Source organism: Pleurodeles waltl, chromosome 2_1, assembly GCF_031143425.1.
Source record: "Pleurodeles waltl isolate 20211129_DDA chromosome 2_1, aPleWal1.hap1.20221129, whole genome shotgun sequence".
In the NCBI taxonomy this organism is placed as follows: domain Eukaryota; kingdom Metazoa; phylum Chordata; class Amphibia; order Caudata; family Salamandridae; genus Pleurodeles; species Pleurodeles waltl.
Genome location: NC_090438.1, coordinates 825,096,633 through 825,122,521, shown reverse-complemented (window position 1 = coordinate 825,122,521; position 25,889 = coordinate 825,096,633). Strand labels below are relative to the sequence as shown.

The 25,889-nt window shown below is 45.4% G+C and overlaps 1 protein-coding gene across 1 annotated transcript in view; it reads right to left on the bottom strand.

Annotated features, from left to right (window-relative positions):
- Nucleotides 1–25,889, bottom strand: part of CDKAL1 (CDK5 regulatory subunit associated protein 1 like 1) — a 1,931,537-nt gene that overhangs the window by 980,232 nt on the left and 925,416 nt on the right. The window contains exon 8 of the mRNA XM_069218767.1: nucleotides 19,969–20,072. Coding sequence (XP_069074868.1) covers nucleotides 19,969–20,072 — 104 coding nt within the window. The remainder of the gene's footprint in view (nucleotides 1–19,968; nucleotides 20,073–25,889) is intronic.

The window sequence follows — 25,889 nt, the reverse complement described above, 5'->3', positions numbered from 1 at the left end:
CTTGAACCAGAGTAGCTGGAACCATGACCATGTCTGGTGGTGGCGAAGGAGGAGGATATTGCTGGTGTTGCATTGGATAAAGGTGAGTCTGGCATACAGATTCATAGTAATCTTGTTCTTCATCAGCTTGATTCTTTACATGTAATTCAGAGGGACTGTATGCTGCTCCAAACATCGATTGGTCATCATTAGAGTCCTGTACATCCAACAGATGGCTGGGCACAAGGGAAGACACTTCGGCAGGAGACGTACAATCAGCATGGAAATGCTGTGGTGAAAAAACAGCTGTCTACAAAGTCATCGACAAAGTAGGCAAGAACAGTGTGGAAGGTCTTTTCTTTGGTTTTGCTGAATTTTTGAAAATTTGCGCCGTCAACTGTTATCAGTGGATCCGTCGACGAGGTGGGTACAGACAGTGCCGTCGACAACATGTTTGTCGACAGTGGTACCGATGATGATACAGTTGTTGACGGTGTTGGCACAGTCTTCGTGGAACTGACGATGGATCTCGTTGATGTTGTAGTCGTCGTTATAGAAGTGGTCATAGTCATTGCTGATACCGTTATCGATGTCGGCGGCAGTGGGGTAGAAAAGGACAGTGAAAGGGTCGTTGGGCTCCTAAACACTATTGTCCACAACTGCTTCAGGGTTTTAGGTGCCGTTGACGACATTTTAACAGTAATCTTTGGCTTTTTTGCAGCTGGTTTCAAGGAAGATTTAGGCTTCAAGAGAAAGGCAGAAGCAGGAGTAAAGGGCTCATATTTTGAATCAGAAGACATCCTTTTATGTTTTTCTTTATGTGAAGAGCCTTCTGCTGATCCATGATGGGTCTTTTTCAAGGCTTTTCTGATATGATGAGGGGAATCATGACTAGCTCTTTCCCTCTTCTTGGGAGTTTGTGAGGAGGTGGCGCACTCACTACCTTCTCCTTCAGAAACAACAGCAGTCTTAGATTTGAGCTTTCTGAGCCATATTAAAAGTCTTCCCCCACAATCTTTGAGGGTTTTAGAGGAGAAAGTTCTGCATATTTTGCAATCGCTCACCTTATGTGATGGGTAAAGACCATAAATACACTCCTTGTGAGGATCTTCCGAATTAAGTCTTTTCTTGCCACAGGTAGCACACGGCCGGAAAAGTCCTTTTTTAACCAGTTCTGTCATACTGGGAAGTAACCAGATGTTAGATCAGGAAACGTGAAGAAAAAAACTGAGCACAGCTCAGGGACACTCCCTCACATATGACATGCGGTAAAAACCTGAGGTAAGATGCCTCTGCTTGGAGGGTTCTGAAGGGTGCGGTAACCTAATTGGTCATTGGTCAACTTTGGTCCTTTAAAAAAAAAAAAAAAAAAAAAAGGACATAGATAGGCTGTAAGAAGAACTCTGCATGCCCTTTGCAGCCTAATACACTGATGTATACAGCTTACTATTGTACTGTGGGACTCCCACTTCGATGACGGGGAATGATTCAAGCATGTGAATCTATGAAAGATACCCCAATACTGGAAAATGGAGAAACATTTTCTAATAAAATCCAAGTTTGATGACAGCAGTGTCTTGGAAGAGGATCCACTGCATGATTTCCTGGCTGATGACTGAGTAGCCAGAAATGGGTGCACTGCCAGGCCAACAGTGAAAGCTTGGAGCTGCTATTCACCAATTGAGAACAAGGAGAGTGGTGCAGAGCTTCAAAACCTGTTAGATGCTGGGATCTGTCAAGTACTGTGGCATAACCAAACTGGTGGCGCTCAGAGCCTAAGCTTGGTGAAGGATGGTGGGGAGATGGAACATGCTTGCTAAGTTCTGGCAATCCCCTGAGACAACTGAATTGTGGTGGCCTGTTTTACATCTAGCCATCACCAGTGCTGGAACACCCACTTATCTGGCCATCCCTTTGGAAACAAGATGATAGTTCTGTTTATAACCCACTTAGATATTTTATGGAGTTGAGAGCAAATTGGCCAGGTTAAGGCTCCAAACTGCTATGGCGGCAAAAAAGAAGAACAAGGAGGATTTCTTTAATCTTTGGAGCACAACCTCCATGGCTAGAAGGTGCGAAAAAATTGAAGTCCTCCAAATGAATGAATCAGCAATGACATGTGAGAAAAGAGACTGCTGCACTCCATTAACGGTCTGTACAGTGATTTGAAGGTTTAGAATAGTACCATCAAGGGTGTGATAAAAGATGTTGAGAAGTAGTTGGCATCCCTCAGGCACAAAATGTTGTCAGTACGGTAGACATTAGAAGGGGCAGGAGAGAGTATGAAAACTGGAGGGATGCACAGTGGAACTGGAGGAGAATTTAAAGAAGGCTGCAATGCTTCAGAGCAGGCTCACCAAGTAATACTTGAAGAGAAGACAGAGACCCTTGAAAACTAACAGTTCAAGAAGAACTTACCGCAGGGCTCTCTGAGGTTTGGATGAGCAACTAGAGTTTCTCTTGGACATGATGGTGAAAATCATTCTCCACTCAAAAACAAACACGGAGTGGAGGCCAGGGGCATGGTCTTGATGACTGTAAAGTTGCCTGAAAAGTGTGAGAGAATTCTATGGCCAGCCATACACAAAAACTGTGAAATATAAGGAGAAAAGCCGTTTACCATTTTCTTATTTGAGCCACCACACAAGAACCAACAAGAAAGTACAACCGTCCGCCAAAGTGAACAAGAGAGAGACACAGACTTCAGTAGGCTTACCTCTCCAACTCAAAGCTGAGTATGCAGGGGAAGTAACTGGACTCAGACAGGCTTTTCAAGGACAGGCTAGGCCAGACAACAGTTCGACCCACTAGCACGGTGGTGTGGGACTACGAAATGTTTATGGGAGGAGAGTGTTTTTGTTAGGTCATGCATGTTTTTTCCATTGGTATCTTCACAATGCGGAGGGCAGAGTGGGGGAGGGAATAGCCGAGTGTTGTATTAGTTCTGATGTACCTCTTTTATCACACTGGTTTACCATTCTCTCGAGATTTAAACATAAAAATGTTTTGCATTACAACTCATCTAATTTGGATAACCTACCGATCAGTATAACCTGACGCAATGTAGGCCATTACCTGTACCACATGGCTCCATTAAGGACAGTGCCCTTACTGTATTTATGTGACAGATGGTTGACTGACTAACAGCAGTTCACTTTTGCAATGTTGCAAAATTTGTAAGGTGAAGTCCATAAACTAAATCTTCTCTGAAAAAACCCTTGGGCTCCAAGTTCATTTGTGTGTTTTGGTTTGCTTGGGTATACATTAGAAGGGAACCTATAGAAAAAATGACGTGTACACCTGAGCGACTGGCATCAGGTTAAGCCTGACAAAAATGTCCCAGGGGTGTGAAACTTCACAGAAGTGACTTTTAAAAGAAGAGAGAAAAGGTAGGGTCAAGCAGCGGTATATACCATATGACAGCTGCAGATTAATACGATACACCGTTTTTATTTATTTTTTGTTTTAATGGTACATCGCAAAAAGAGAATTATTTGTTGTAAATATAAATACTAAACCAAACGTATACTATTTAATGTTTTATAGATATCAATTATAATTATTTAGTTAACATGTGATACTGTTTCGGCCTCCAAGCTAAACTTTACATGCTCTACACCAACAAACGACAGTTTTTAAGTCTATATATTACAGAATAGCCAGGTGTGATATTTAAGAGTATCTAGGGTAGCAACCGCTGCCCCACTGTTGATTCAGGATAACTCTGACATGCAACCAATCGGGCTGCTGGCCCTTTAAGAAGTAAGCATGTATTTTGCTCGGTCTAGTTTTGTTGCTTGTTGTTCGTGTTCTTTACTTCATTACGACCACATTCCAGGTTCACGTTTTTACTACAAATTTGAAAAACATACAGTATTTGGTCATGAGTGTCAAAGTTTATGATGCTACTGAGATGCCAAACCATGTGATGATACCTGCACTACTTATGTTTTAGGTGAAATCTCCTCACTTGGGGCACTATTTATCACAATGTCACACAACACAGCAAGACGCTGTGCTGGGCTGCGTGATAGGGAGAGAGTAGGAATGTGCCATATTTAACATTATATGGCACATTTCTGTCTTTTCTTTGCTCTGGTGCACTATGTGCTGCCTAGCGCCAACGCAGGCACACTTGCACCATGGTGTGAAGGTGCCTGCATTGCAGGCAGGATTGTTTTGTGCATGAAGGGGCATCTTCTTGTGCAAAAACAATCCTTTGAGGCTTTTTCCTCCTTCTATGTGTGCTGCAGAAAGCAGGCAAGGGGCCCAGAGATGGCAGGTGTAAAGTGAGAAGGGGTGTTGGGGGGGGGGTTTGAGGGGGGCGAGATGTTAGCAGGAACTGCTAAGGGGTAGAGGGGCGAGTGTTCAATGAAAGCGTTGGGGGGGGGCAGAGACGTTGAGTACAGAGTGACGAATCGTGCATGGTGATTGGACAGGCCTGGAGGAAACAATCTACTTGAAAATGAAGCAAATGAGTACGACACAGTAGTGGGGGCAACACATGAAATAGAGTGGACTGGTGCTTAAAGGTGAGAAAGGAGCCAGAACGGGCTGCAAGGATCAGAAGGCAAGGGAAAGCAAGCCATGTATTGCGAGTGGCAGAGTGGATGTCTGAGAGGGAGCAAGAAATAGATAGATATCTGGGCAAAAGTAAGTGGCTGACAGGACAAGGACAGATGGGTGAATGGCTGAAAGAGTAGGCAGGGAGCGAGAGAAGTTGAGCACAGGGACGTAAGAGGTGGTAGACAAGAGGAAGTGAGGAAAGTGAAAAGGATGAGTCAGTGGTGTGGCAAGAGAGGGGTGAGTGACGGGTGAGAGTGACAGGGCAGAGGGGTAGACGGCAGCAGGATGAGAAAGGATTGACAGGGCAGGCATGTGACAGGACAAGAGGCACAAGGTTACTGAGCAAGAGGAAGGCCCGTTGGGGCAGAGAGGTGATACATGGTGGGGTGAGATGAGACAGACAATAGAGAGGTAGATGGTGAATGGTTAGGTGGTGGGTGAGGGAGGGTGAAAGTGAGGGCAAGAGTGGGCTGAGAAGGTTCAACAAGTCATGCCAGGTAAGGAAGGTAAAATGGGATCTGTGAGGTAGTTACAGGCAAGAGATGGCGGTAGAGAGGGCAACTGGCAATGGGTATGGAAGAGGGATGGGTTTATAGTGAGAGTGGAGAGGGCTAGAAAGGGCAGATGGGGTTGGCAAGAGAGAACATGAGTATGAAGATGAAGAGACAGTAAATGGGATGTGAGAGAGGACAGATGTGGACGTGAAAGGACAGGGAAAAATGGAGAGAGAGAGCAGGTAGGGATGGAGAAAGTGAACACGGTAAGAGTGAGAGCATGCGGGGAGAGAAAGCATGTGGGGATGGTGACAGCGCTCATGGGGATGGCGAAAGAGCATGTGGGGAACTCAAGAAAGACCACATGTGTTCATGGTGACAAAGCACGCATCGGGATGGCGAGAGAGAGGCGTTGGGATGATGAAAGAGCACATGTTCTGATGGCGAGAGAGAGCACATGGGGGTGGCAAGAGCGCACATGGGGGTGGCAAGAGCGCACATGGGGGTGGCAAGAGCGCACATGGGGGTGGCAAGAGAGAGCAGGCAGCGAGAGAGCAGTTGGGGGCAGCGAGAGAGCAGTTGGGGGTAGCGAGAGAGCAGTTGGGGGTAGCGAGAGAGCACGTGGGGGTAGCGAGAGTGCATGTGGGGGTGTGGAGAGAGAGCACGTACGGATGTGAGAGAGAGAGCACGTAGGGATGGGGAGAGAGAGCACAAGGGGACAGTCAGCAAGTGTAGCTTGCTAGTGCAAGAGAAGGCAGGAGTGGTAGGCAGGAGAGGACAGTAGGGGTACACACTAGAGAGTAGGTGGGGTAATTCAGAATGGTAATTTGTGCCGAAAGCAAAGAGGGGACGGAGGTGTCAAGTCACTGACATTCAGCCACGGAAACTGCAAAGCAACAAAGACGTGTGCACGCTAATCTCTTTTGTTTTGTAAACTATCAAACCATTTTGCCATTATTGACATCTTCTTTTTTTAATTACCAGTTATCTGAAATTGTTGGGAGCGAAAAAAGAAACTGTGGCTCCTTTAAGTTTATCTTGGGAACCAGAGGCACCTTTGGCAAACAATTAGTCTGGAGCCCTGCTTTCACAACACCTACTGGCTCTACACAAAGCTTCTACCGCATGAGGCTTTGTCAGGAATGTGTGATCTGAAGAGGGTGGAGAGGTTTCACATGTGTGAAAGCACATTCAGCACCTTCTAACACGAAACGTCCAATACTATTTGATTTCTGTTTACACTACTGGGATTTGTCAATGTAAAAGCATCTAAAATACTTATACGTCCTTTACTATGTACAGCTGAAACACCACAGAGGTGCCCAGCAGTTCTGTAAGTTTCCAAAACCGTGTCAATTAGTAGACCAATTTGTTCATCATGCAACCAGCCTGGCACGAGACAGGTTCCATATTGTAACCACATCTGTCTCGCATGAGTTAATGATCTTTTTTCCTAATCAGTTGATTTAAATCAGGCAATTAAAGCCTTTTACAAGGATGTAGAGCACACAATTAGCTACAATTTTTACTAACCCAAAACAAATGTCCACACATTCCACATGTTGCAGCATCAGAGAGAACCCCACATTAGCACTGTGAATAACAGCCATTAATATCATGAGAGGTATCTGACATCATCCATGAGGCTAAATGTCGAGCACTCGGTTACCTGGTGGACCTAGAAACCCTTGCCCGAAATGCATATTCTTTATTATTATCTAATTCTATTCCGTATCTTTGCCTGACAAACCATTCATTTCTTATGTTCCACCCAATGACTACCAACAGCACTCACCTGAAATAAGAAAGCACTGCCTTCCTTCTGTTCCTCCCTAGAGTGAAAGGTGGTCTGTTACCTTCACTCTCATCTCCTGTGCTTGTATGCACGTGTTCATGGCAGAAAGCACAAACTGCCCTGTAAGCTCAAGCGTCCCTGGTTGCCATGTAATTTCTCACAATCTTCAGGTACTCCCTGTGATTTCAAGACAGCCCTTAAAAATTAGCAAACCCTATATAAGAGTCAAATATTCCTCTGGCACTTTCTTAATTTTCCAGGATGAAAGTGAGCACAAAGAAAGGATGGAGATGCATCAATAACGGTGCTACCTTCCTTCACTTGACCGGAACCAGCACAGACATCAAACACAGCATGGCAGGATGCCACGAGCACTACCTCAAACGTTAAAGGTTCCTGGAGAAACTGTTTGTTTATACCAAGCCTGAGCAGACATTTCTGAAAAATGAACTAGAACAGTGCGCAGATCGAAAACTCGCTAACGGAGCACAACATAAAGACCATGATGAAGTAGGGGACAAAGCATAAAGTTGGACGAGTGTAAAACCCACATTTAGCGCTGTATTTGAGTTGCAGACCTAACTTTCAGACGCTACAACGCAAGAGTTAGACCTGTGCTGTTCCAGCTGAATACACAAACACTAAACGTTGAACTACTTGTTGCATGGCCCAATTTGTTGTTGTACATGCCTGCCCATATTACATTTTGCTAAAGGCAAAGTGCCAACTGCATCTGAAACGCAACCTCCAAGAAACACACAGGATTATACATTATTCTGACATTCTTCATTCTTTTGCTGGCAGTCGTTAAGAGTTCTTTTTGTCCAGCTTCCATTGTTTATAATTCAGGATTCACTATAAAATAACATGAAAACCATTGAGAGCACGTGTTTCAGTCACAAACCATTTCACCTCGTGGCAAACACCGACACACTTAATGCCAGTGTTTGCCCGTTGTGGCAGCTTTATTCAAGGGGGTTAATCCCTGCCAGTGATCAAAGGATGCCCAGGCTGTTTGGATGACCTGCATCAGACAGTTAATATTATAATTCCGGCTGATTAAGGGAGTAAAAACGAGCACGTTCTTATGAGCATAGAGAATAAAAGAAATCCATCCAATACGGCTCGGAATGGAAGAAAACAGGATCCTGTTTTGGTGATGTATCAAGTCTGAGATTCAAACACTAAAAGCTGCTTCTTTGGTCTAACTATCACAGGAAATATATTTGGTTTGTGGAATATTTTTATGGTGTGCATTGCATGGGATGCAGCTAAAATTGGCACCAAAGAACAAAAATCTAAAAAGGAAAATTAGCGAAGCCCCCCCTCCATGTGACTTGACGAGTCATAAAATGATTATTTTATATGGGTAACAGCAGGCACTATATTAGCATCTAAGAAGGACCCCACGTGTGGTAAGCTTTATTCAGTGTGAAACGTTGTTTCATGTGCAGCCTAACATAAATCCCAGGTCTGAAGTTGTCTAGCAAGTGTAAAATCACGAGCAGCTTTAAAGAAATGAACAGGGACCACATTCCGCAATCACGAGCTGGAGCAAATTGGCAGGTTAGCTGTGTGTGACAGTCTTCATTTCAGTAAAAGGATTTGCTGACTCGACGAAGCCTGCTGGCACTGCAGAGTCCGATTTCTGCCCAGAAAACATCTCACACTGGTCGGTTTTAAAACGAATAGGTAGCAGTATCAGCTTTGTATGTTTCAATCGCTGCTTAAGTTCCATTAAACATAATCTTCCAAAACCAATTTAGTACTTGCAGTTTCGCCAGAATGATCCCTCAGCACTAGCTGGATCAGGCACAATTTTCAAAGCACAACCTCAGCTGAACTTTGGCTCCTGCTCGCAAATGAGACCGGACAGAGACCTCTAAGCAGAAACAGAGCTCATGGAAACCTGCCTATCCAATTTAAGAAATCAGGATGAAGGACCGTCTCGGAATAACCCCACCACTTCCACCCCAACAAATGTGAGCAATCACAAGAGGCAGATCAAACACGAAAGAACTGGCATATGCAGCAATATTGTGCTAGAAGAACATGAGGAGTACCGGAAGGATTGTTCGCTCTCTAACGCACTACAACCCTCACATTTTAGATACATTCCGCAGTGGGGATGACCACAAGCCTTTTGATGAAGCCATCACAACCCCGTCCGCCGGTATTACGGATGCCATCCCTGCCATGAGCACAAGTTGCGTTCACCAGTAAAAGCAACACCAAGACTGACTACATTTCCTCGAAGGGTGGGATGCGACTAGGATGGTAGACAGGTGACAGATACTGCAGAAACCATTCCACAATACTCCACAAGAAAACTATATCCTTATTAATCCAAAGTGCTCCAGAAAGTATTGGAAGTTATGCATAAAACAGGGTCATGGAGGGTGGGAGCCTTCCTCCAGCGAGTAGAGTGGTGCTCAACATATGGCGGACGTCACTTCGGCGCATGGGTTGGTAGGACAAACTAAGGGAGCAGACGCCAGTATGGCAGAGTTGAGCGCTTCCACAGGTTGCCCTCCTAGAGGGGTTCTGGAAGTGGGACCTCATTGGTCTATCAACCCTGGGTGATCTTATACAAGGCACTGCCCTTAAATTATGCCAGTCCTTGCAGAGTGAATATCCGCTCTATCAAAGTAAATTCTTTAGTTATCTCCAGCTCCGCCATGCACGGACCACCCTGTATATATCCACTTTGTCCTCTCTTCCCAAATTTAATCCCTTGGAGGACAAACTTGTCATGGGTGAATTATGTAATCATAACGGCACAAAAATTTACCAAACTCTGATCACTAATCAACCAGACATCTTTGGTGCCCTGCGTGCACGGAATGAAAGGGAGAGTAAGGGGGGGATGAACAATGAAGGTTGAACTGAAGTTCTGGGGATGCCACGAGAGGCAGCCATAGGGCCAGGCTCCAGCTGATTAAATTCAAATACCTCCACAGGGTCTATTTTACAGGTCACTGTCTTTGGCTCATGGGGGTGATTGCCTCCACAGTCTGTCTTCGCTGTGGCGTGGAGGAGGGCACATTATTCCATACATTCTGGAGTTGTCCTTAAATAGAGAGATTCTGGCAAGGGGTGCTGACATGCTTGGGTGGGGTTCCATCTTGGCAGATTCTAAAAGATAGGAGACTGGCCTTTCTTCACCTTACGGACAATTTAGAATGGAATAGATACAAATTGTCCCTGCTGTACCTGCAATTGAACATAGCCAAAAGAGATATTACTAGAGAGTGGAGGTCAGCGACACCTCTGTCAATGGCGGTGTGGAAGAGGGGGAAGGACCACTGTATGGGATTAGAGATTGCAGTGTAAAAGGCGAGGGTCTGCCCCCAAAAACATTTTATAATCTGGAAGTGGGGGAGGGGAGAGACTATAGGGGTATAACATTGGGATGGGCCCACCCAATACATCACTTAATTCATGAAAAACTTCAGACCTTCCAGGAAGGGGGTAGGAATGAGCTTGCGGTGCGATGATTAGTGCATCACTTAGACTACATTTATGTATGACAATAGATGGGCAGGAGGAGGGAGATTTGAAAGGCAGGTACATCTTATTGTTATAATTGTTTTATATTTTCTTTTTGTTCGTATTATCGTTTTGTTATGCAGGCTGAGTAGGCCACGCTGGAAACCTCAATTTCAAAAACAATAAAATATGTTCTTAAAAAAAAAACAGGGCCAGTATAAAGTACAACAGTTAATCAATGAACCCTAATAATTTAACATTGTCACATCTGTAAGAGATTCGCTAGATAGAGACCATCTTTTTGCCAATTGGTCTCTCAAGGGCTAGTTGGCAATTCTGCAACCAAAGTTAAGGTATGGGTGGAGGGTAAACATAATTTCTTAGGTAAACCGAAATTTCCCATCAGTAATCCTTTACCTTTGAAGTTAAATCGTAGGTGGTGTACTTCCTGTCCCCATTATCATCACTGTTGTCCTAGGCACCTGAGCAGAGAAAAAGCTATAAAATAAGCGGAATAAGAGTGAATTCCAAGACTAAGGTGAGGTGATGTCATAATATCCGAGGAATACGGATCCAGTGTAAAATCACAAACTAGATCCTGATAATTTCTTTTAACACAATGTTATGACAAAGGCAAGAGTAAACAGAAAAGCCTTAGCCGTGATGCAGGAACAAAAGGGCTAATGGAAACAAATAACTATACTAAATAAGAGGGCAATGCAAGCGAATGATTCCTCTTTTCCCAGGACTTTGTGTTGCAGTTAACACTTAGGGTGCTGTTAAAATAAGTTAAGGAATAACAATGTAAGAATGCCACACAACTCTGTCCCCATCACTATCTACTCCTAATACGATGACAGATTGCATCACAAAAGAAGATATCACTCTGATCACATATGACATTTACAACAACAATAACTGCACTGGACACAAAACTATGGGGATCATTATGACCCCGGTGGTCGGTGTAAATGTGGCGGCGGTACATACCGCCACATTATGACATTGGCGGGTTGGCTGAAGCCTACATGCCAATGTACCACACCGACCGCCATGGCAGTAGCAGCCGCCAGGCCTTCAACCCGGCGGCCGCTACTGTCCCACCTGCGGCATTATGACCCTGCCCATCGCCATGGTTTGTAACGCCACGAAAACCACTGCGGTGGGCCCTACCAGTGACAGGGAATTCCTTCCCTGCCACTGGTAGGAGGCCTACCCACCCCCCTTACACTCCCCTTCCATACCTCCCCCCATACACGTAGACTCGCAGGCACACACCACGCATTCACAGACATTCATACATGCATGCATCCATTCATTCATTCACGCACACATCCGTACACACATTCAACTGACACGCAGACACGCATTCACATTTCCATTCATTCACGCATTCTCACACATGCACACACGCAAAGAACGCTACACACTCATTTGCATTCACGCACACACTCACACATTCATGCACACACCCCAACACACACAACACCCCCTACCCCCCTACCCCTGTCAGAAACCAGACTCACCTGCATCCAGGGGGTCTTCCGGCAGGTGACGGGATGAGGCACTGCTACCACCAGCAGAACACATAATACGGCTGGCGGCGGTCTACTGGCGTGGCGCTGCTGGTAGTGGCAGCAGCGCCACCTTAACACCGTCTGCCAGCATGGCCACAGCCGGATTTCTGCCCTTCTTGTGGCGGGAATCCATCTGTGGTCATATTATGGTGGAAGGATGTTAGCCACGGCGACAGTCTTTTGGAGGCCGTCACCGCAGCAGTAGGCGGCACTTACCCCCATTGTTATAATGTGGGCCTATGTGTACAAAGGAGGGGAGCAGCCCTACAAGTGGTACCATTCATTTAAATAATCAAGAAAACTAGGAGTTATTCACACCTACTGCCATATCCATTAGGGGTTATGAAATGTGAGTAATTTCCTTAAGTGTAATAATTACAAGAAATTTCTGTAAAAATTACACCAAAATGCTCTAAATACAAATCTCGCATTTAGCACTATATTTTAGCATGAAATTAGTCTTTGAATCCATTTTAGATGTGTTGGACCTGGCCCTTTTTGCAAGGTCATCCCTAAACATTTTGGCTCCTTCCTCCTATTTTTTCTGACCTCTTGCTGTTGGCTCTAGGACTCTAAGAACTTTATCACTGAAAAGTGCAGGTGTGCTCCCTTCTAAAGTTGGTATGATTGGCTTACACCTAATTGGCATATTTAATGTACCTGCAAGTCCCCTGTAAAGTGGTATCCTTATACCCAGGGCCTGTAAATGAAATGCTACTAGTGGGCCTGCAGCGCTGCTTGCGTCACTCATAGAAGTAGCCTTTCAAACCTGTCTAAGGCCTGCTAGCGCAGGCCCTGTGTTCACAGTTTACTGCCACAGGGATCTGCCGTCTAAATTTACTTGCCAGGCTCAGATCTACCCTTTTACTACATGTAGGTCAACCCTAAGGTAGGCCCTAGATAGCCCTAGGGGCAGGGTGCCATGTATGTATGTATGTATGTAGAAGGCAGGCCATGTGCCTGGTTGCGTGGCCTGTCCTGGTAGTGGCAAACAGCCTATTTGGGTTCTCACTGCTGAGGGTGTTGTTGCCTTGCTCACAGGATTGCATTGGAAATGTCCTGCTTTATGACTAGAGGGTATTGTCTGATTTATGAGGGATAGCGTAGGCATGTTTGTATGGTTGTAATGGAAGTGAGAAATGTTGCTTACTGGTGTAGGTGGATTTTTTATTTCCATTATAGAAATGCCACTTCTAGAAAGTGCGCATTTCTCTGCGCTTATGATTCTGGTATTTTGCAGCTTGACTCCAATCCACGTCTGGGGCAGTGTGACAGTTGGGCTATGTGCATACTTTTCAGACAGCCTGTACACAGGGAGGGGTCACAGAGGTGCATCTGCATATTGAATGGTCTTCCTGGGCTGAGAGAAGGGTAGGCAGGGCACACCTGCATTTGTAAAGGCTGTGCCATGGCCTCACACAAAGGACTCGTTTCCCCCAACTGATGTCTGGAGCCTATGCTAGAGGAGAGAGGGGACACTCCTAGAACCAGTAGGAACCGGTTAGAACCTCGTCAGCCCCTCTTTGAAATTGCTTTGCAAACCTGAGTTTAAGTACAGGGGATTTTCCCCATGTAAGGTGCACAAGAAACATCTGAAGGAAATGGACACAGAAAGCTGCTGGAGGGACTCACCAGGAACCGCCTTGGACTGCTGCTGCTGCTGTGCTGACCTGTGACTTTTTGGGTCACTAGGAGGAACTGCCACTGACTGCATCCCCCTTGTGCTGGCCTGCTGATGGGCCCTGCAGCCCTGTGCTTCCCTTGTGACTCAAGGAGCTGGGTGTTGTGGCCCCCTGCCTTCTACATCGACTTGTCTGTCAGCACAAGGGTGCGCCTTGCCTGGGGTGCAGAGTGCCTGAGGAGCACACCTCTTTATTTCTCTAAGCACCTTGAGGGCGTCTTGTTTATAATTGCTAAAGCACCTGGAGAGCACTTTCGTTGCTCCTGTTGCCAGAGAATCACCGCCATGACCCGGGTATCCTGTATTTGCCCAGCATGTCTGAAGCACGCTGTGTTGTGTGCCCCCGGGCCACGAGAAAACCAAGCCTGGAGCGAGCGCACTCCTAGCGGTGCCCCCGGGACAAAATGCACTGAGAAGGGCGCCCCCGGGGCACCAGCGGGAACTGCTTCCTGACGAACCTCACCACTGTGGCCCGGGACAGAGGACTGTTTGTGCACCGTGTTGGGTGCTACAGAGAAAGCCCCAGGAGCCCCCGAGGGTAGTGTAGGGCTGGTTGAAGAGTTGGGTAGGGCCTCGGGCCAGGAGGCTCAGCTCGTGGGGATCCCAGGCCTCAAGAGAGAAACGCGCAGTCTCCTGAGACGCCAGGGAGCCGTGCACCGTGAGTGCCTCGCCAGACGGGAAGGAAGCCTCATCAAAAGCCCCTGCCCGGTCGAGGATTAAAGAAATGGAGTGGCCCCCGAGCGAGGAGTGGGGTTGCCTGTCTGGGGTCCCGCCCCTCCCTGCGAAGTATAGAGTGACCCGAGGTACAGGACTAGGGGAGGCCAGAGTAAGTCCCCTCTTCCCTGGTTCCTGCGAGAAGAGTGTGACACCCCAATCTTTGTCTGAGTTTTTTTAATTTCCCTGCCCCCACGAGGGCCGGTTGCAGCCCCGGGGGCCCCCAGGGACAACTTGCGCCCCGGATTGGGCATTGTTGCTGCACCCCTCTCTCACCCATAATCAGACAGCTCCCCTTTTACCACAGAAGGAGCGCTGGAGCCCCCTTCCCCTTTCTGCGGCCTCAAGGATCTGGCTTATACATCGGCAAGGGATGCTTCCTTATTATGGGCATCCCTGGTGCTTTGGGTGACATTTGCGCAAGATGATTTTCACTGGGCATTATATGATACGGTTTGTACCTTGTTGGTGACATATGTGCTCATGATATATGCAACCCTGATGTTAAAGTGACGTTTGCTTGAGTGTACATTCATGACTTGCCATGTGTTTTCTGATGTTCCTTTTATGGGCATTTAGGATGATTTTATGACATATGCATTATTTTAGTAATGTTTTCCTGACTACTGCTGATGTTGCAGAATAATCATAACCATATGTGTTTTATGTGACTACTGCTGGCTTTCGCAGAGTGATAGTACCGTGTAATGTTCTGACAACTGATTGGGTAGCAGGGTATTACTGACATGCGGTGTTTGGTCTAATAATGTTGTGTAGAATACTGGTTATTTCTATATAACTTGGTGTTGTGTTTCCTTTGCGGTGGGGATAGTGCATCACATGTGTTGTGCAAACGCTTTACACATTGCTTCTGGGATAGGCCTGACTGCTCGTGCCAAGCTACCAAGGGGGGGTGAGCAGGGGTTGTCTTGGGTGTGTAACTCCCTCGCCCTGACTAGAGTGGGTGGGTTCTGCCTGGCTTAGGTGCATACCCTAGCCAACCAGAAACCCCATTTCTCACAGGATGTGAGAATTAATTTTGTGCAAAAAAGCACAAAAAACACAAGTGATGTAAAGAGCACCCTCTATCTTCCATTTATTTGCTTTGGTCCCTCGCAAGGATTTTGTTCCTGAACATACCTAAAATTATGCGATTTGGCTTAATTGCTTATTTTTGGGGAATTTCGTCTAAAAAACATAATGCAAAATGCTGGCCATGGACAGTTGGATGTATGCAGGGCTTGTTGTATTCTTATAAAATTAATAAAACAAAGTTGATCATAAAATACCGGCTATTGTATGAGATTTGCTGGCATAAAGAACATTTCGCTCTGGCCTATTATCCATCCGTTTTCTTTGCTCTAGACAGCGCTTCAGTATTAAGCTGTAATTATATCCGTAGCCTTTCCTCTAAAGTGTATTTGCATTATGTTCACTGTAGACAATCAAAATGTCAACTCTTACATTAACATTCATTCACAGTTTTTAATTTACAACTACGGGCACTCGTTTTGCTTGCATTTGATCTGTGAGCACAGTAAGTGCTGTCTGGTGATTAACACGCAGGTACACTTTCAGGGGGTTCATGCTAAAGTATCTGACTGTTTAACAGCCTTTCACTGCTCTGCCTCCTGAAGACTCACATCTGAAAGATATTTGTAATGGCTGATTTCAGTCTGGCCACACATATTTATGCTATGTTGGTATGAAGGATGTGCCCTCCTGAAATGCTGGTCCTCTCTCCACATACATCACTGGTATCCATGTGCTCCTTCCCACATATCCACGGCGCCACTGCACCCTTTAGTAACACCCACAGTGACCGTGGGCTTAGAGTAGGTTAATGCCACTTAAAACTACTCCAGGCAGCTTTTGTTACATAAGCAACTATATCACAAATCCTGAAAGTGAGACACTTCTACTCTTCATAAAAAGCTGGGAATCCAACTCCAACAACATACATTCCTGACAATATGTCTTTTGAACATGTTATGTTTCAACCACTGATTAGGAGTACACGACCCTTGTCCTCTCCCTACATAACAATCTTTTCATCTTCCTGGAGAGAGGGCTGCAGCAAGAAATAGGAACCAGCGGAAGACGCCTGGTACAAGGTTAGTAAAATTTAGCAATGCGGACATGTTGGGACTAAAAGAGCGCAGGGTGGCGCAGTAGTCCAGTATACATGTGCAGTGGTAAGCAGGGTGGCACAGTAGTCCAGTATACATGTGCAGTGGTAATCACATACGTTCTACGGGTAGGGACGTACCACGGTGATATGCTTGATGGTCACAAAGCGCAATGACACCATGTTGCTGGTGAGTTCAAAGGAACTGAAATCCCAAAAGGCATGTGATTTGTGAGGTCATGAGCACAGTAGAAGGTTGAGTTTTTAAAAATCATCACCAACTGCAGTTCTGAAAGTGACTTTCTGCATATCAGCTATTTCGTTTTTTATGTTGATGCGTTGGGTGAACTGGCCAGGAATAAATATTGTGCCTTCTATATTTTTTTTCTAAAGTAATCCTGTGTCTCCTCCCTCACCACCTTCCTCCTGCCCCACACTACAACCTTAGGTGCGCAGACTGAGAGGTGTGTCATCCATTATATGGGACTTCCTCTGACAGACACTGTGATCTTAGTCCGTAGCAACCTGAAAAGAAAAACCCAAATGCAAACATGTAAACATTGCCGACATTAGTGATAGGCAGTGGGACCTGGAGCCAGTAGAAATCGACTTTTAATTGTTAATCCTAGATTTTATCCACTGGCTTTCCAACGCCTTGTGAATCTGTGATGCTTTTAATCTTGCTGAAATTCTCACTGGCCTCCGACACTATTTTAAGACATCCTGTCCTATTCTGATAAGCCATATCTGTGGGCAGTGGGATCAGATCGCTACAATCATTGTAAAAAACAACATACTGGGCCTATGGGCGAAAGCACATCAAGTCCGTTATGAATAGATTTCTAGTAATCAAAACAAAACACAGTATCCCTGGAATAAAAACATGTTCTCAACAGAAACAGCTGTGTTTTTTCTTACAAACACGAGTGGAGATAAGGATTCATGCTCTTGCTAGGATATTCCGAGTAAATTTGCATTGCCAGCCTTACATGACGTTACCAGAATCACAATGCAGAAAGAAACGCAGACCGGAATTTGTGGCAGCAGAGGACATGTGTCAGTATGACCTTCCCTCCTTACAAATGTAGACACATCTGCAAATCTAATCACGCACACTCATCTGATTAAAAAAAAACAACATGAAAAAACCCAAACATAAAGACAAGCAAACGGCAAGCTCCAGGTAATCAACAAAGATGTGAAGTTGGCATGTTTTGCAATTCATCACATTCTGAATGGATGAAAAGGCAGCAAATGAAGTTGCAGTAAATCAAACCCAAAGGACCATATGTTACCACTACTGCAAACCTTATTCCACATAAATTGATGACGGGCATGCCAAGTGACAGTGGCTCCTGGATGTCTTTAATTATTTACCACCATCACGCAATGACACCCTGGGATGCAATTTCATGGTTCAGTATTACAGGAAATCTGCAACCACCGAAAAAAACAGGTAAATCTACTGAGCTCATACAGAAGCAGGAGTAACGTCCACTAACTGAGCACCACTACATTTCTTCAGCGTGTGGAATCTGTGTTTGAAACGTGAAATGATGAGGCACGTATATCAGCGACCAAGGTGAGAGCAGAGAGAGTAGGTTCAGACAGAAGGGATCCTGTGGGACTTATAGGTTCAAATGCACACTTATACCCGTTTCTTGTACAAACTAATATATGCCTATGTGGTAATTTCATCTGTAAAATGCAAGACTTTAGAAAGAGGGCTTGCACTGAGTAAAGTGAGCATATGCAGTTACACACGCAAGACAATGTCCTTCAGATACAACAGCCACATATGTGACTGACTTGTTGAACTTTTAGCATTGGTTGTCTCAGAGAAGGTCCCCCGAGACCTCTTCCATAAAGCAAAATACTCCACCAACCAGGCACCAAGAGCCTCATTTGTATGTGGACAATAATCATGTTCTCGCCCCTTGCTGCCATTAATTCATCATGCTTGAGAATAAAAAAAATATACAGGAAGGAGAAAACCAGATTCAACGCAGTGTAGGCTATGGTCCTAAGTTCTGGAACTCCCTCTCCAACCAGACCCAGCAATCTCCACAGCTCATGCTTTTCATGGATGAACTGAAGACACTCCTCTTCCAACACTTCATCTGTGTGCAAGGATTCGGTGATGGACCCCCAGGTGGTAATCTCTCTTGTCCTATCTGCATTGCTCACCTCATTCCGTTCCTCTGTACTCCTCACCTCTACCCCACAATCCTACCGAGCTTTGTTGGTCTGCAGCAACCTTAGCTCAATATGAATCTCCAGAGATACATATGATTGAGAAGAGGAACTGAAGGAAAGGATTCTCTCCGGGCCCTGAATGTACAGAATGATAGATCTACCATCCTCCTAGTGGCTGCTCGTTTTAAGATCCACTACAGCAATGCTTTTCTTGCAACGTTTTCTAAAGCGTACAGCAATACATTGCACATTCTGCACAATTCTGCAGCCGATGGTTTACCAAAGGTCGCCCAGATTTAATCCTTCCACAGTACACTACACTGGCTGTTCGTTCCCTAGCATTCAAGGTAAGGTACTGACTTAGTCATAAGCCAGCTTTTGGCATGGCTCCAGAGTACTTAAGATATAATCCATCTTTTGTTGCGGCAGGACACGCAGATCAGTTGGTTAACACCTGTTTGTCCCTTCCAAAGTCGCCATGAAAACAGCTGCGGGTAGATACTCGCGATCACTTTGCAATGCCTTGTCCAATGGGCAGTCCTTTGGAAAGCATTAAAGATTCAGGTTTTTAGCTAAGCTTGTCTTTCTGCCTTATACAGTGCCTCGCCACTCATGAGTTTTATAGTGTTATATATACTCGTTTACACTGATTAAGATATCACCCGGTCGGGGGTCCCTTTATGCTTCCAGCTGCTAATTATGGGAGCTTTGGGAGGGCGTAAATGGCTAGTGGCTTCTATGCCCCTTCCTCTAGCCTCCGCTTCTACGAGTGGACATCTCATAGGGCACCTTGTCAATCCACAGATCCGAGAGGCTGTAGCGCAGAAGATGTGGTAGAGGTACGGGACACAAGGTAGAGTTGCAAAACTGTTGGGACTGCAAATGGAACAAGAGCGACAAATACTAATGCTGGAAACACAAGAGGCACAAAGGAATGGCAACGAAGTTGGACTCTTCTAAGGTGCATATCAGGTCCTGATTGAGAAATAATGCTCGACATGTACACCCAAGGGGACAGGGGTAGCTCAAACAACAGGCAAGCTTTGCAGACCCTTGAGACAATCTGATCAGACTCTCACATACAGCTCTACTACCAAGGCATTAAACGAGAGGAGGTTTATCAATGAGCAGCACAGCTGCCGCCTGCTTCACTTATGATGAAAATAGTGATGCTAACAAATAACACAAAATAAGATGCAATGTTTCTTTCATTCTCCAAAGTATTTCAGCAAAAGGAGCTGTTGCTTCTTTGAGAATACTTTGATGATTTGAGAAATTAAAAAGCTGCCACACACAGACACAAAGTGAAACACACAAACAGACACAAAGTGAAACACACAAATCCTTACCTTGAAACGACTGCTTCGCTCGGTCAACTAGCTCATCAATAGGGTAACTAGCCAAGTCCCCTCTGGCATGCTTGGTTTTACAATATGTACACGCATTGAGACATCTGTCCAAAGACAAGAACCAAAACTGATGTATAAAAATACAATTGTTGGAATATATTTCCATCAAATTTAAGGTGCAAACACAAAACACATTTCATTCAACTATTTGGCATGTTTGCATACAGGAGACGCGAACGAGGGTGTAAACAAAAGTAGGAAAGCTGACGTGCGAGCACAAGCAGCATTTACTAGCACTGACTATGGAGTGACCATCTCATATCAGGTCATTGTGGACAGTGTCTCCAGTTCCGAGTGTTTCACTTACAAATCACTGATCTCAGGTGCATTGGTCTAAGTAAATCAAGGGAAGCAAAAGAAGACTTCAAAGGCCAGAATGCATCAGGCAATCAACCAAAGGTCCAGGTCTGAAAAAAGTGTCAGAAAAGGTAGTCACCCTAACGGCCAAAAAGACAAAAAGAATACAGAACATAAAACTCCTATTACAGAGTAGGAAAGAGGTGGATCACAAACTGAATAGATCACTAGTGGTAGAACTCTCTACCCAAATCAGTTGGGGACTCATTACTCTGCTAACAAAATATCAAGCAGCCCCACAAAAAAAAGAGGGTACCTATCAAACACAATCAATGCAGAGTGATGTCATGAATGTCTGCTGTCTATGCCTTTCCAAATGGTTGTCAAGCGTCTAAAATTACAGTAGTGGCCTTGTACCTTTATAGATTTGTATTCCAGCTCCCTTAAGGGCATAGATTATTTACCGGTGATCTTGACTACACTGTCTTAGCCTACTCATTTCATGACAGCGAGTCACTGTCTAGGAAGAACAAAGCGTGTTCATAAAAAAAACTCTTCGTCTCTCCAATTGGCAGCGAAGGACTGAAGCAGGACTGACTGGATGGGCCTAAGTGACATGCGCACTTTGAAGCTCTCCATCCAGCTGTCTTAAGACAACTGACTGGAGAACAAACACAGGCCTCCAGGGCCTGGAGAAGCATCCAGCCAGCCCACTCTATCCAATCCAGGCGCTTCTCTTAGGCTGGCTAATAGCATGAGAGCAGCATCTGGACTGATTAGGGGAGCTCTTCATGCATGGGCACCAAGGAGGACATGCAACCTGTGGGTAAGTGCGGTTTTATTTTTTATAATTTTTATTTGATATGTGTATTGCATGCAAGTGTAGTGGTTGTGTTTTTAGTATTATGGTTTTATTTGGGCTTTTGGAAGGAGGGGGTATTTTGATTTGGGCTTTTGGAAAGGTGGGTGGTTTACTTTGGGGTTCTGGAGGAAGGGGGTGTTTTATTTTGTTTCTGGGAAAGTTGTAGGGCACTTCACTCACCCCACCACTTTCAAAGGGTACCAGCCACCACTGTCAACATCTCAGAAGTGAAGAGCTGCGGATACAGCTCCCCTGCTTCATAAATAACGCGGAGGCCTAATACCATCTGGTTAGGTTGGTACCAAGTCTCATAGCTCTCTTCCACTGAGACAATCAAGAGCTGCTGCCACCTCAAAAGATGATGTGAGACAGCAACTTGGAGGATCACATTGGAGATGGGATCACTATCACTGCCTAGGACACAAATAGTGGGGAAGTAATTAACTGTGTAAGTATGTGTGCACTCTTATATTGGGTTTTCTTCGATACAATGTGACCCCTACTATCAACTATTGAGCACACTCTTATGACACCATTGCAAGCTCTGCAATAAAGTGGCTCCATTGGCATATAATGGGTATTCCATATAATATGCTCTGGACCAGTAGTTCCAACCTTTTTATTTTTGCGGACCCCCACTTTATCATTACTGGAACCCAGGGACTCCCGCTGAATCATACACATGTGATGACACATTTTGTTTTTGTTTACAAATACATTTTTTTTAAAACAAACATTTTAACATAACAGGAAGGTTGGAGCCCTACTAAAACAATATATATATTTACAAACTTTTTATTGATTTTTCAACAAAGGTGGTTTGATAACACACAATACAGGCATAATATGAATCATTAAGCTTTATAACATGGCACAGTGGTATTGTGGTCACAGTCCTTAGGTGGTTGCAACTAAAATATTTGTAAAGTCCATGGCTGTATTTCCCGTTGTCACTAGTCCCTCACACCTAGCCTCTCCATTCCCTGTTGACTTCCTATGCCTTCGGTAAACCCTGGGGGATCCGTCCAGGGTTCTAGGTGTATGCCTGTAGCCTCTGCCCACACCCTCCAAATCTTATAATTTTTTTTGGGGCAACCTCTTGCTTTGTATATAGGATGTTCCATGCCCATGTAGAAATCCATGCCTCTAGCCAAGGCCTCAACTTATGGGGCTATCACCTCCTTCCAAGCCCTTGCTACATCTCTTTTGGCTATTAGGCCCAGCCACAAGAGTGCTGTCTGAGAGCATGTCCCCTCCAGCTCATCAGTCGCATGAAGTAGCACCAGTTTGGGGTCCCTTGATATTCCCAAACCCAACACTCTCTCCAAGCTCCCCAAGACCCCTCCCCAAAAGAGGGAAAGGACAGAGCAGTGCCAGTATGTGTGTAAAAGGTTCCACGGGGTACTCCCACACCTCAAACACCCTCCACCCAGTATCAATCTCATGCAGAAGAGCGAAGCCCTAGTGTAATATACCTGGTAGAACAGTTTAAGCTGAGTATGTCTAAACTGTGAAGCTATAACTGCCTCTCTTGGAGCCTCCTGTGCCTCATTCCTATCATCATCATCAAGTTCTCCTAGCACCTGTTTCCATGCCGTGTACTGCCACCATAGGGTTTGGAATATCCCTCAGCAACATCTTATATGTCTGGGATAACTTATGTACTGTTATGTTCGTGAGAAGAAGTTTAGCATCCAATGAGGAGAACTCTGGTATCTAAGTTGTGGCCTGGAGTGTCGGCAGCAGTGCATGTCGGAGCTGCAGGTATCTGAAAACCTGTGAGTGATGTATATCATATTCCTCCTGTAGGTCCTGGAAGGACTTTAGGGTACCCTCATGTAGACCATCCCCCAAAGTCGAGATACCAACAGTATCCAGTGAAGCGAAACTGTGCAGGGCTACAACCAGCGGAAGGTATGTGCCTTGCCACAGTGCTGTCTCTAATGTTAGTCTGCGTATTTAGCCAGTAGCTTTCTTGGCCGCCACCCAAGCCCCCAGCACCACTCTAGTGGCCGGTGGAAGCGACTCCGAAACATCACCCTCATATAATATGTGCAGAAGAACCTTTGCATCCATACCCCTTACTTCAAAGGTATAAGCTGGGGCCCTGAAACCCCCGAACCACCAATCATTGTTAATAAGAAGGTGTGTTGCCAAATAATACAAAGGGGTAGTGGTGTGGCTAGTCCTCCTTCAAACAACAGCCTGCAACACTTTTCCAGTGAGATGCGTGTTATTCCTCCCCAAGCCCCCAGAGCAGCCTTCGCAGTTGTGCACTGACTTTCATGAAGAAGGGTAGGGCAATCAGAAAGGGGTGATTCTGCAATTGGTATAAAAGCCACGGCAGCACAACCATCTTGAAGATGGCAGAGTGTCCCAGGACAGACAACGGAAGTGAACTCCAGAACTTAAAGTCCTTTGGCAACCGCTGCATCTGTGGCACCAGTTTACTCTCAAAAGAACCCTTTGCATCCCCATAATGAAAACCTCCACGTATTGGAATCCTGAGGATTGAATCGGTAATCGCTGTGCCCATGGCATATCCGCCTGGCATTTTGCTATAGGCTAAACCACTGATTTACGTGGGTTAATCTGAAGACCTGAGAGCATGACATATTGTTCTAGCATCTGTATCGCCCTAGACCATGAAACCGCCAAGTTTCCCTAATACAGAAGGAGGTCATCCGTGTATAACGAGATTCCCATCGCTTCATCCAACAGAAATCCTCCATACAGTGCATCTATTCCTACCCAGGCTGGTTTAATCGCTACTGCAAATTATAAGGGAGACAAAGGGCACCCCTTGCGGATACCTCTCACCATGGTAAACATTTGGAGACCATATTTTCCATCCTCACCCTGGCTCGGAGGTTAGTATACAGAAGACAAACATAGGTGATTTATCTAGGGCCACAGCCCGGGCAGGAAGAATGAACATATAAGCCCAATCAATCAAATCAAAATCTTTCTGAAAGTCTACCCACATTAGGGCTCTATGTTTCTTCACCAACTTGCTTAAGGCAATCGCATTATGTACCCATCTCAGATTATGTTTTGTGGCCCTCCGCAGCATAAACCCTGACTGGTCAGGATGAACTAGTTGTTCAATTACTTTAGTTGAGTTGGCCAGAACTTTGGCCCGCACATTGACTTCTGTGTTTAAAGTGAAATGGGACCCAAGTCTTCGCACCTTGTACCCTCTGTGTTGGGTTTTGGGAGTACAAAGATGTCTACCATTCTAAGGTCAGAGGGTAGTTCACACCTCTCCAGCTCTTACTGGAATATTCCTAACATTGATTGGATCGTCTGCAGCCACAATAAGTGCCAATATTCAGGTGGGAACACATTAGGTCTGGTGTCTTTCCTCTCTGAAACTGTGCGAAGACCGTTCTTAGCTTCTCACCAGTTATTTCGGCTTCTAAAGTTTCTCTGTTGTCTCGGGACGGAGTTGGCATCAGCAGATCCTGCGTGAACTGAGGTAAATCGTGCAGCAGACTCAACGGGCCTGCCTGATATAGGTTCCTATAACAGCCTGCAAAGGTCTGAGCTATTGGTACGCTCCCCATCATTCACAAACCATTCTGTGTTAGTAGATATGCCAAAAGGGTTCTCACCAATCCAGGAGTACATATCCAATGTATGGTCTCACTAGCCTTATCGCACCACTCATCGATTCTGCTATGAGTGGCTGTCACGCCTCTTGCACCTCCTGGGTGAGTTACTGTCGGAGCAAAGTCTGCATGTGTAGTATCTCTCTGAGGAGCTCCTCTTGCCCTGAACTAGCAAAGCAGCGTTCCAAATCTATGATGCGTTATTCCAAGCCTCTGACATTATGCCTATCCATTTCTCTATTAACTGAAGATGTATCCTCTCAGTGTTTCTTTGTGGGCCTCCCACAACACACCTGCCGATGGCACTGAGCCTTGATTTTTTACAATTTTTTTTTTGGTTTGGTCCTGAAAAATCTCTAAAGTCATCTTGCTGAACGTAACATCTGTCCAACCTCCAGCTTGTCCAGTGTCCCCTCTTACACTAGACCACAACCCTCTCCGTAGGGAAGTGATCAGACAGACCCTTTGCAAAATGTCTTATCTCCAGCACCCCTCTGACATTCCTGTTCTGGCATGAAAAAATAGTCAAACCTGGAAATGGATGGATGGCCCCCAGAACAGAAGGTATATCCCTGTTCTGTTCTGATGATGCACCCTCCAAATATCAACCAAGTGAAGGGTGTGTGTAAAGGTCGCCAGAGCTGTGGGTCCTTCCCCTCCGCTGGCCCTTGTTGTAGAGTGGTACAAACCTACATTGCAGACCCCATTAAGCTTCGCCCTAGAATCCACGGGGCCTCTGGCAACTCCCTCACTAAATCTCCAAGTTTTGCTAAAAAGCCTGTTGTGAGTGGGGGCAGAGCACAGACGCATACTAAGGACAGAGGGTGACCCCATAGAACTCCCATTATCGCCACATATCGGCTTAACTTATCCTGCCACACCTTACAGCTCACCAGTTGGTTACACTTCCTAATCAATATAGCAGTGCCCCTGGAACCCCTGTGAAAACCTTCATGCGAAACATGAGAAAAACCCTTTCTAGCCAAGAAGTGGCTACCATTTCCCAGGAGATGGGTTTCTTGTAGAAGGAATATATCCGTTGTCATCCTCCTAGCCACTTCGTTCTTATCCAATATTCCATTTAAATTTCA